Source organism: Haliotis rubra, unplaced genomic scaffold (genome assembly GCF_003918875.1).
Source record: "Haliotis rubra isolate DU_JTF1 unplaced genomic scaffold, ASM391887v1 Scf83, whole genome shotgun sequence".
Taxonomy (NCBI): domain Eukaryota; kingdom Metazoa; phylum Mollusca; class Gastropoda; order Lepetellida; family Haliotidae; genus Haliotis; species Haliotis rubra.
This window is the reverse complement of record NW_025767557.1, coordinates 1,381,429-1,393,943: the sequence shown is the minus strand read 5'-3', so window position 1 is coordinate 1,393,943 and position 12,515 is coordinate 1,381,429. Positions and strand designations below refer to the sequence as shown.

At 40.6% G+C, this 12,515-nt stretch overlaps 1 protein-coding gene across 1 annotated transcript in view; it reads left to right on the top strand.

Moving 5' to 3' along the window:
* Window positions 1-7,618: 7,618 nt before the first annotated feature.
* The window catches only part of LOC124262287, a 29,959-nt gene continuing 25,062 nt past the window's right edge, over window positions 7,619-12,515 (top strand). The window contains 1 exon segment of the mRNA XM_046696773.1: window positions 7,619-7,838. Within this exon segment, the coding sequence (XP_046552729.1) occupies window positions 7,668-7,838 (171 nt within the window). The 5' untranslated portion in view covers window positions 7,619-7,667.

Below are 12,515 nucleotides of genomic sequence, written 5' to 3'. Positions count from 1 at the left end.
CTACTACTACTACTACTACTGCTACTACTACTACTACTACTCCTACTACTACTACTCCTCCTACTACTACTACTACTACTACTACTACTCCTCCTCCTCCTCCTACTACTACTACTACTACTACTACTACTACTACTACTACTACTACTACTCTACTCTACTCCTCCTCCTACTACTACTCCTCCTCCTACTACTACTACTACTACTACTACTACTACTAGTACAGTCTAGTAATACTGCTGAGATAAGTCCGGGTGGGCCACGCGTATGCTAGGCCAACACAAGCTCCTTGATAACCCGTGTTCTAGGAGTGTTTAATTTACATAAGACTAAGCCAACTAAGTATAGATATAAACATATTATTGATATTGTGATTAGGAATACCTAGGTAAATTGGAGAATGGAAAATCACAGGCTGGTAGAAACTTATCTAGATAAGCCCTGATAAGAATTCGTAGGCATGGGTCGTATATATACCGACACAGGTATACGTGCAGTCACTGTGCTTCTTTACCGGCGTTAAACAGATATTTAATCCTATTGATATTATTGAAAGGATTAACGCAGACAAATATACTGTAATACTGTATTTTAGAATGCAAATCAATGATATTTTATCATTTGCACAGCAACTGTCATAACGTGTTTTGTTTATAGATCTACAGTGTTCTTATTATTTGATTATGAATAATAAAATATCGATCACGAATGATACGTTGTCGGGTCCGCCTAACAACCACGTCGACGGCATGTTTGTCATGTTGTGACTACAGCTGAAGAGTCCTCTACGACATGAATAAGGCGTTGCTAACTCATTAGTCAACAAAAGTGACCCTGGCACATAGAGGATGTCGCTTAATGTATCTTACTGAATGCGATTTGTGTCGACACGCGCGGACCGACAATAAATATCTCCTTTAACACTAGATCATAGACAAGAGGATTAGAAGCCCGCGGAAATCCTTCACAGGGACCCCATAACACTCCCCATAACGATATCCTGTATACCTATGTGTGTGCGAGACTTGTGGACAGGAAAACCACTGTTGTATATATATGTACAGCGTTGTATCTGTAGACGTGTTACCTACTTGCGTTGAACCAATATTAAGAAAACTGTCAGATCATTGCCCCTTAATCTAAAAGAACTAATCAGAAACATAATGGAACATAATGTACACAGGTGAAATTCCCCATCATACTGTGTAACTCTATGTATACTTCGTGTTCTGTCATACTGATATTGTATAGATGTACTGTGGAGTGAGTGAGTATAGTTTTACGCCGCTTTTTGTAATATTCCAGCAATATCACGGGGGACATCTGAAACGGGCTTCACACGTTTTACCCATGTGGGGAATCGAACCCGAGTCTTCGGCGTGACGAGCGAACGCTTTATCCACAAGGCTACCCAAACGCTCCAGATGTACTGTGGAACACAAGGCAGACTGGATGTGCTAAAAAACACAATCCACTCTACTCACATATACTCCTAAAAAAATCATTATCTTATATACAAATATATAGCTGAAAAGAATAAAAAGGAAAGAAATCCAAAAGGAACCCAGAAATATTCCTAAATTCAGGCTGAGGCAACCTAGACTTGCTAGATCAATCTAGACTCTAGGGCTGTACTAGGCTGTACTGAGGCAACCTAGACTTGTGAGATCAATCTAGATCAACCCTAGACTTGTGAGATCAATCTGGGCCTCTAGACCTAGACTAGGCTAGACTCTGAGAGGCAACCTAGACTTGTGAGATCAATCTAGACTCTAGGCTGTACTGAGGCAACCTAGACTTGTGAGATCAATCTAGACTCTAGGCTATACTGAGGCAACCTAGACTTGTGAGATCAATCTAGACTCTAGGCTATACTGAGGCAACCTAGACTTGTGAGATCAATCTAGACTCTAGGCTATACTGAGGCAACCTAGACTTGTGAGATCAATCTAGACTCTAGGCTATACTGAGGCAACCTAGACTTGTGAGATCAATCTAGACTCTAGGCTATACTGAGGCAACCTAGACTTGTGAGATCAATCTAGACTCTGAAAGGCTATACTGAGGCAACCTAGACTGTGCTCTAGACTCCTAGGAGGCAACCTAGACTTGTGAGATCAATCTAGACTCTAGGGCTATACTGAGGCAAACCTAGAGATCAATCTAGACTCTAGGCTATACTGAGGCAACCTAGACTTGTGAGATCAATCTAGACTCTAGGCTATACTGAGGCAACCCTAGACTTGTGAGATCAATCTAGACTCTAGGCTATACTGAGGCAACCTAGACTTGTGAGATCAATCTAGACTCTAGGCTATACTGAGGCAACCTAGACTTGTGAGATCAATCTAGACTCTAGGCTATACTGAGGCAGGCCCTAGACTTGTGAGATCATCAATCTAGACTCTAGGGCTATACTAGAGGCAAACTAGGACTTGTGAGATCAATCTAGACTCTAGGCTATACTGAGGCAACCTAGACTTGTGAGATCAACTCTAGGCTACTGAGGCTAGACTTGTGAGATCAATCTAGACTCTAGGCCATACTCGAGGACTTAGACTTGTAGAGATCAATCTAGACTCTAGGCTATACTGGAGGCAACCTAGACTTGTGAGATCAATCTAGACTCTAGGCTATACTGAGGAGGCAACTCTAGACTTGTGAGATCAATCTAGACTCCTAGGCTATACTGAGGCAACCTAGACTTGTGAGATCAATCTAGACTCTAGGCTATACTGAGGCAACCTAGACTTGTGAGATCAATCTAGACTCTAGGCTATACTGAGGCAACCTAGACTTGTGAGATCAATCTAGACTCTAGGCTATACTGAGGCAACCTAGACTTGTGAGATCAATCTAGACTCTAGGCTATACTGAGGCAACCTAGACTTGTGAGATCAATCTAGACTCTAGGCTATAGTGAGGCAACCTAGACTTGCTAGATCAATCTAGACTCTAGGCTATACTGAGGCAACCTAGACTTGTGAGATCAATCTATACTTGAGCTAGGCTATACTTTTTAATGCATTGTCTTGGGTCTGGTAGACAGACAAAGGTGCTCTTGCTGCTCTTTAATTAGCACTCAAGCATTGGTTAACCGTAACCAATGCTAAATAGCGGAGATCATTGATCCTTCAACCACTGGTTTACCAAGTTCTAACTCCTTGATTTGCAGATTGCCATGGAAACCACAACACCTTCATATGCTTCATTATGTTTTTAAAAATCGCTTAAAATACGGAGAGTGTACTTGTCAATGTTACGTTCATGAATGTCCATTATGTACTGTTTCAGACGTTGGACTTGGAAATAACGATCTGTTTGGTTGTCATTTTAGAAGTTGGTGAGTAATAAGACAGTAAAATACTTTATGGATAACAGCTTCTTTATTATATATGATGCGACGTTTCGGTATGGATTCTTATACCGTTAACTTCCTTAAGTGGCATTTAGAAGCTGGTATGATGAAGTGAAACGTCGCAACTACTACTGCAACAAAGAAGTTGTCTATCCATAAAAAGTGTTCCACTTCTTATACCGTTGTCAAGCAATAGTGAAGTACTACAGCACAGAACAGACTTATATACATCAACAGGGATTAAGTAATAACAACATGTAGGTATGAATCAAGGGAATTAACAACAACAACAAGGCACGGTGGTAATAATGTACTGACAATAGGAGAAAGCCAATGGTCCTAGAGGCAGAAACAAAATATACATGGCTGATGAGATTAATTAGCAATGATAGCTGGAGTGTTCTAATCTGTTGTTTTTATCAGTTTATTGTATGCAGATGGGATGAGATATCCCTGATCTCTGTTGATTGAGGGATTGTGCCTCCGATCCGGATTTGAACTGCTACTACAAGTTTTCTTTTGGTAAAATCCTGGCTAGCTATTCTCGAAACGTTCGTAGCCCTACGAACTTCTTAAGCCCATTCTTAACACATTGGCTACGATCAAAGTTAAGAATTCTTAGGTGGTTTTTCTATAATATCTCTACATTGTCCCAAATTATGTTGTGATTGGGACAGTTGATGATGTGGTCTGATATTGCTGATTTTCGGTCTGATTTAGTGCTAGATGATGTGTGGTGAAACCCCCCGGCCCATAAATATCAGAATCAAAGAACACTTATCAAAGCAATATCAGACCACACCATCAACGGTGAAATAGGTCAAAGTACTAATTCTTATGAGTGGCGGAGTTTGTGGGATAACGCTTTTCACGTCGTCAAATTCCAGCTAACCGTAAGTTCGACATAACACAATATTAGTCGAAAAATATTATTTTTACGATGTATTCTGCAGTATTTCTGACGTCGTCTTCAACTTTCTTAAAGTCTCTTTAAATGAATTATCTCATGCTTTCTCCAATTTTTTCCGGCGTGGGCACGACACTTAAACTTTCTTAAAGTCTCTACGTCGACGTGGGACTGTATCGGGGATGTTTGTATATCGGCTATAATCTTCACGACAGGCAATAAACATATAACCGACTCCTTGAGTGCGACAGTAACTGCTTGATATTTACCGAACAATTGTAGCCCGAATCAGATATAGTTCAAGATAAGGTTTATGTAGTTGCACTGCGAGATATGACAAATTTGAAGATTTGTTCAAACAATTTGATTTGTTTCTGAGACAAGATATAGACAGCTTCGTGCAATCACCATGTCGTGTGATTTGTGGCGCTGACAGGTGACACGTCAAGTACCTGTTTATACACTGGATTTCGTGACCTGCCCTCACCAGGTGAGTGAGTGGGTGGGTGGGTTAGTGAGTGAGTGGGTGGTTTGAATAAATACATAAACAAACAAACAAACAAACAAACAAACAAACAAACAAACAAACAAACAAATAAATAAATAAATAAATAAATAAATAAATAAATAAATAAATAGAAAGATAGATGGATAAATAAAATATATAAATCAATAACAGATAGATAGATAAATAAATAAATAAATCGTTCGTGCCATTACAAAAGACTGATACTGACTGACTGAACCCGGGTCTTCGGCGTGACGAGCCAACGCTTTAACCACTAGACTACCCCACCGCCCCCAAAAGACTGATAACTTATGTCGCCACTATGACGTCACATACGTATACATATATATACTCAATATGTATACTCAAAGTATACAGCGTGGGAGCTTTGTAAAGCATAATAAAGCTAAGTAATAACGCAAATTCCATATAACACGTCACAATTTAATTCTGGACTCACAAAAGTCCAGAAACTCTCCGCACTGTGGGCACTTTCTGACAAGGGATTCGACCAAATTAAACATGTAGTTGTTATGAATATACATACGCTGAGGATGAAAATCATTTTTTTCGAAAACTCAAAATTTAAACTCGTTCGAGAGAATGTTTAGTTTCGCTCAGAATTCATGTTTTGGAGGTTGTAAATGAATAGCATCACGACACAAATTTCAACTCATTTTGACTTAATTCGGCTAATTTAGAGCGATATTAAAAAATCTTGACCATGGGCAAGAGTATTTACTTTTACTCAAAATACATGTTTTACCATGTTTTGGAGTTTGTAAATGAATGAGTGTATATTAATATGTATCATGACAGAAATTCAACTCATTTTGACTTGATTCGGCTAATTTAGAGCGATTAAAGAATCTCGTCCAGCGAGAATATTTACTTTTACTCAAAAACATGTTTTCCATGTTTTGGAGTTTGTAAATGAATGATGTATGTTTATAAGTATCATGACAGAAATTCAACTCATTTTGACCTAATTCGGCTATTTTAGAGCGATATTAAAAAAAACCATTTTGGCCCATGGGCGAGAATATTTAGTTTTACTCAAAATACGTGTTTTTTCCATGCTTTGGAGGTGTAATTATTGGTAAAGGTGCTATTGTGTGTAGCATCATTATATAGTGGTAGTTGTACTGGTAGAAGTATTTGACGTGGCAGTTAACATGCATGTACTTACTACCAATACTCTATCTCGGGAAACATACTGTTGAATTACAGTGCTCAAACCATTCTTTATCAGCTCAGATTATACAACAGCTGTCTGTTTAACCTCTTGACACAAACACAAACTCTTTTGGCAAAATGTGATATATATCAGGTAGCTCCAACAGAGACGATTCAGTTTCACGGGTGCAGTTTCGAGTGTTTTCCTCTATTATAGAGACCTTTAAGCTTGTTTTATTTATCTTGTATAAAATATGGGTCAAATCCATTACTGGTCGTCCGCCTACTCCTCCTTGTTGTCGTGAGTGAGAGTAATTTATGACGAGCTCTTGAAAAGGCAAACGGTAGTTCAACAGGGAGAGTCTCTATCCCCTATCGTTTTACTGTATACCGACTATCTAACACACTTTTCGTGTCATAGTATCAAATGTCCATTTCGCAGGGAACCCTCACCTTTTAGTGAGTACACAGTCAAATATTCGCCCTTTATCCAGTTGGCTGTACATAAGTAAGTTAAATAAGCAGTGACCGAGCGAGCTATCGTCACTAAAACCAACATTATGTTATGCATCGATAAGATATTCCACACCTTTCCTCGTAGGTATGTAGATATTTCTGTCTTTTGCAAAATCCACCCTATAAGCTATTGGCTTCATGGATTTCAACTAGGGATCAGTCCAGAATTAACGTGACTGGTGAGCGCGAGTCAGGGCTAGTCAAGGACAGCTTGCACACAATTTAGCATTGTTGTATGACTAGAAGAGGACAGTTTCGTCAGTCGCTAAGGACATTACTTCCATAATAGTTGTTAGAATACCTTACAGGGTAGCTGCTCGTAGTTACGAATTCAATTCAAAGAACTATCAAGGACTTGTGGATTCCGCTTTGACATTGGTGAAATCTTTGGAGGAGCGTTTGTTAGTTTATCATGTGTCCATTAATACATACTGAATATGAATGCTGTTTTGATGTTTGTGATCAAGTGTGTCCCGCATTATGAAGGTATGCGATAAGAAGGTGTAAAGGTAAGGGTTGTGTTTGTGAATGGTGCTCTCGGGATTCGTCTAAGTGGTGTAAGTGAAATTGTTTGTCAAACTCCAGAAGGCGGATAACATTTACCGGACGTCAGTGTGGTTTCCAACCATCTTCCAAACTGGCTATCTTTGATCTGAAGTAATGGCGTCGATGGAAGCAACTTAATGTATTCTCTGGCATAGACAACGAGGTCTCTATCATTTGGATCCACATGCTGATTTTGAATGATTGTGTGTTGCGTTTAGAAAGCTCAAGACATGTAGAGGTTTATTGACTGACGGATTAGTGGGTAAAGGTTTCATGGAGTCATTGCTGAATTGAACAATGTGACACTCATATCTCAGCAAAGACCGAGGTGAAGAACTATCGATGCGTGTTTCAAGCATGGATTGAGATTTCTATTCGTGGATACTATCCAATAATATTCAAACATAACAAAGACATCAATGAATGTAATCCTCACAGTAAGCAGAGTAATGGGCAAAGTGTGCACCTGGCAAGGTTGAAGAAGAGAGGCCCGTTGATTGATTGCAGGGTTAATCTTACTTTATAAACTTGTGATCACGCCGTACCACTCAGACTTGAAAAGAAAGTCTGCATTGGCAGCCGTTAATACGTTGTTGCGATAATCGGAAACTATAAGAGTCTGATCAAACAGAACTGCCGTATTCTGATGCCAAGGAATGCCTTCCTCGGTGATGCACGTGCACCTGCCCCCGATTCGTCAAACGCAGTCGTTGGTATCGAGTGCAGGTGTCAGGAAACGGGCACGTCTTGCACGTGCGAGGAAGGAAAAATCCTCGGGAGCTCACCTTCTTCCGGAACCCAGCAGGAAAATTAAACGTATTTTGGAGGTGAGATTTCGTATTCATAATCAGGTACATTCGAGTTTAAATTATCATCGTAATTTTAAAGATTGAAGAGCGGCAGCTATATGACGAAAAGCGTATTAAGTATTTGATATTGGACGATTGAGCTGTATAGATTCTAAAAGATAGATGTACTATAAAGAGCGTCTTGGCATTCAAGATCGATTCACATTAACGTGAAATAATACCACCTGTTTGTTTGGTTGGTTGTAACGCGGCACTCAGCAATATTCCAGATATATTGCGGCGGTCTGTAAAGAATCGAATCCGGACCAGACACTCCAGTGATCAACATTATAAGTATCGAATCTACGTTAATGGCATACGATGACAGGTATAAACCAAATCAGCTACCCTGACCACCCGATCCCGTTGTTGTCTCTTACGACTCAGCAATATTCCATCTATATGGCTGCTGACTGTAAATAATCGAGTCTAGATCAGACAATCCAGTGTTCAGCAGCATCAGCATCAATCTATTGGGATAATATGGTCAACCAAGTCAGCAAGCCTGACAACTCACTTAGTCGCCTCTTACAACTATGAAGGCCAATTCTAATCCGAATCTTCACGGGTTCTGCATGCCCCTAATTTACCGTTATTCAGTGTGATTGGGCCGACAATGGAGCTCGGGAGTACTACTCTAAGTTTCAGGTAAGATAATTAGAAACTGTGTACGGAGTGTTGGTATCACCATAGGCATAGCTAGATTTGAAGATCCTTGTCTTCAGCAACTTATCCTTGTAAGAGGCGACTAAGGGTATTGGGTGGTCAGGTTAGCCACCCTGGTTGATAAGGTTATCGTACCCTCGTTGATAAGGTAACCACCCTCGTAGATCGATGCGTAGATCATTGTTCACAGACCATCGTCCTATTGCTGGAACTGTGAGTGCGGCAAAAATACAGAATATTACGAATACATACATGAGTGAAGCTTATTTTACTATATATCAATAATGGTGAGGTTTAGAAAACCTGGCGCATTCTTTATACACAAATTATTAAGTTATTTCACAGCATGAAAATACTTTTATACTTCGAATATTTCAAGAATGATCTGATACAATGAAGGGAATATTACTCTAGTGTGCTCTCGTAAGTAGGGGGCGGTGGGGTTAAACTGGGCCTTGTGGTTGAAACGTTCGCTGGTCACGCCTTTGAAGGTTCGATTCCCCACATGGGTACAATGTGTGGGGTTCCATCTGTGATATTACTGCACTGTTGCTGAAAGCGGCGTAAAACCCGACTCATTCACTCCCGTAAGTAAATATACTGAGTCAAAAAAGAAACATCACAAAATGTAATTTGAAAAATAATGAATAATTTTTCTCTGACGATACATTTATGTATCCGAAATGGGATCCCTATCTTTCGACTCTAGAAAAACGTTAGCAAAACCCACTCAAACCCATCCATTCGTCGTGCAAATGATGTTAGTGCCAAATCAGGTTTTGCACGTGCAGTCGATCACGTGATCTTCGCATCGAAGTTTTCTTCATATGCACGTGTTTGCATTGGCCTCAAGAATTGAAAAAACACTTTTAAACCACAGTTCTAACGGTACTTGAAATGCCACGATTGTCAAATGTGCAACGTGAACGTGCCGTTGGCATGTTGCAAGCGGGAAGATCAGTTATTGACGTCGCAAGAGCAATGGGATGCAGCCGTCGTACTGTGTATGACTTGCGAGGTCGTCTACAACAAACTGGCACCACTTCTGATCGCCCAAGGTCGGGTCGTCCACGTGTGACGTCACGAGCAGAAGACCGTCAAATCGTCCTACGTCACCTACGTTACAGATTTCTGCCGGCTACACGAACCAGGGCTGAGATGTTTAGAGGTCGACTGTCCTCACAGACCATTCGAAATCGGTTGCGGGCTGCCAATCTCTATTCTCGACGTCCATATCGTGGGCCAATATTGACGCCGTTTCATCAACGTAAACGTCTGCTGTGGGCCCAACGTCACCTCCGATGGACCCAGAGAGACTGGAATCGAGTCGTCTTTAGCGATGAATCCAGGTTTACCCTCAGATTCGCGGACGGCAGGCATAGAGTCTGGAGACGACGTCGTGAACGGTATGCCCAATGTTGTGTAAAGGAAGTCGACAGATTCGGGGGCGGAAGTTGCATGGTGTGGGGTGCTTTCTGTGGGAACAACCGTTCCCGACTTCTGGTCATCCGTGGAAACCTCACAGCTGCTGCTTACCGCGACCAGGTGCTCACCGCTGAACTCGTTCCTTTCATGGCGGCTCATGGCCCAGGTCTACAGTTCCAGCATGATAATGCTCGGCCGCATACCGCGATGTTGACACGAAATTTCCTTCAAAACGCTGGAATCAACGTCATGGACTGGCCATCGAGGTCCCCTAACCTTAATCCAATAGAGCACGTTTGGGATGCACTTGGGAGAAGGCTTCGTGGTCTTAGGAACCAACCTCAGAATTTGCAGGAACTTGGCGCTGCCTTGCAAGAGCAATGGCGCAGAATCCCCAACCACGTGTTCACAAGCATCAGGCAGTCGATGAGGAGACGGTGTATGGCAGTGGTGAATGCGCGGGGCGGCCATACACGATATTGAACTGAGAAATTTTGCATTTTTATTCTTGTGACTTGACATTCTGTATACCCATGTTTTGGAACGGCGGTGTAGCCTAATTGAACTGATTATGGCACTGTCAGTGTATCGAGTACATCACACAGATCTCAGCAATGAAATAATAACAATTTAACCATCTTACCATCTCTTGTTCTTTTATAGTGCCCTGAAGAAAGAATGTGAAGTTTCGTTTTTTGACTCAGTGTATATATTAGGAATAAATATCTGTGCCCTGAGTATACATCTACGATAGAGAACATACTCTGTTAATAATCTCCATGTGTGTTAAATGCTCACATATGCAATATGGTGCATAGGTCGTAAACGAAATTCAAGAAAAAATAACTCGTGTTTATGTCAATTGGCCGCCATGCATTGTGTAGTCGCCGACTGTATTGCAACATTGCGGCAGGCGAGAGAAGTCGCCTGCAGGTGTTCCTTTAGAGACGAGATCGAGCTGGTAGGTTTGATAGACTGCATTGTTATTGGGACAGAGAGTGCTGAATGTTCAGCAGTATATCACCAGGCGATATTGTATATAGCCCCTATGTATTTGGCATATCGTCCGCGGTATTGGCTTAACTGACAATCTGGCGAGTGTGTCTATTGTAGTAATCAATACAGCTTTGAGACGAGTGTGTTTCTCTTCAGACAATGGACCAGCAATCATTATGCTTGTTTGCTGTGGGTGAATTTCTCTCTACGGGAGGGCCGTTTCTTGGGCATTGTCAGTTGCCGACGGTATAAACTCGGCATACCCTTCCAAATGTCGCGAACGTGCTGTTTCAGTGAAGTAGTAAATTATCCCATATTTGGCACAAATACAATATATAAAAATTCTGACATACAAGTTTGTAGATATCGTTAATTGTAACTAGTCGCAATTAAACATTACAACCTTTGAAAGTGCTATGTTTTATAAACGTACCGGGGACACGAATAGCCCAGCCGTCCAATTGGCTATGCAGAGTTACCTGCCGTAGTCATGTCAGGATCTGCTGATAGCTGTCGTCGGTTGGCATGCCAGATTCACCCTAAATATGAATACTGACTTGTGTGTGCTCGTACGTTTTACATGAACAAGATATACATCACTTCCATATGTCCGACCATGTCCAGATGACACGTCCTGTATGCCAACAGCGTTCAAACCGCCGTGCTAAACCAAATTCACTCACCTAATGAGAACATGATAACATGCTTGGTAAGGTAATGGCCCTTAAAAATGAATTAATAGAACGATGAGTACGAAAAAAGGACACCCCAAAAACCCCTTAACCCCAAAGCCCCCCAAAACCAAACCAAACCAAAAACAACCCCCCAAAACAAACAACAAAACAAAACAAAACACCCCAACAAACAACAACAACAAAACAAAAAAAAACCCCAAAACAACAGCCCAAAAATATTTTACGCAGGTAATAAAGATAATCATGAAAAAGATGAATTGTTAAAACGATCAGGCTACAAAAAACAACCCAAAACATTTAACGCAGGTAATATAGGAAATGATTATAATGATGATGATGAAGTTAAAGAAAAAGATCTGAGAGAAGAAGATTGTATGTGTTAAGTAATGTGTAAGGGTATAAGTACCCCTTATTAGTGTTGGGAATTGGTTAAAATCTCATCATTGATGATTGGTTCATTACAACCGATCAATCATCGAAAATAATTGGTTAGCGTCATTTATGAAAATTGTTAATGCACATAAAAATAAGGAAAAAATCATGTAGTTCTTTTGGGGCTTTTTGGCAAAATTTCACATCTTTAAAGGATGACTAGTATGTTAGGAACATAAATTTCTTGGAGCCTTTAAGATAAATTCAATCATGACTTTAAAAGAACTTGTAGTGCTTACAAAATGTAACAGACAAATCCAACCATGTGAAAAATATTGTCAATGAAAACAAGTGTTCCAAAATTGGTTGTGTTCGATTATGAGAAATTATGATCGATTGCTTGGTCGTTTAGTCACTACGACCAATCTTCGACTATTTCAATTAATCGGACCACCACTACCCCTTATACACCCCTCTATACATGCACGCACGCACGCGTACA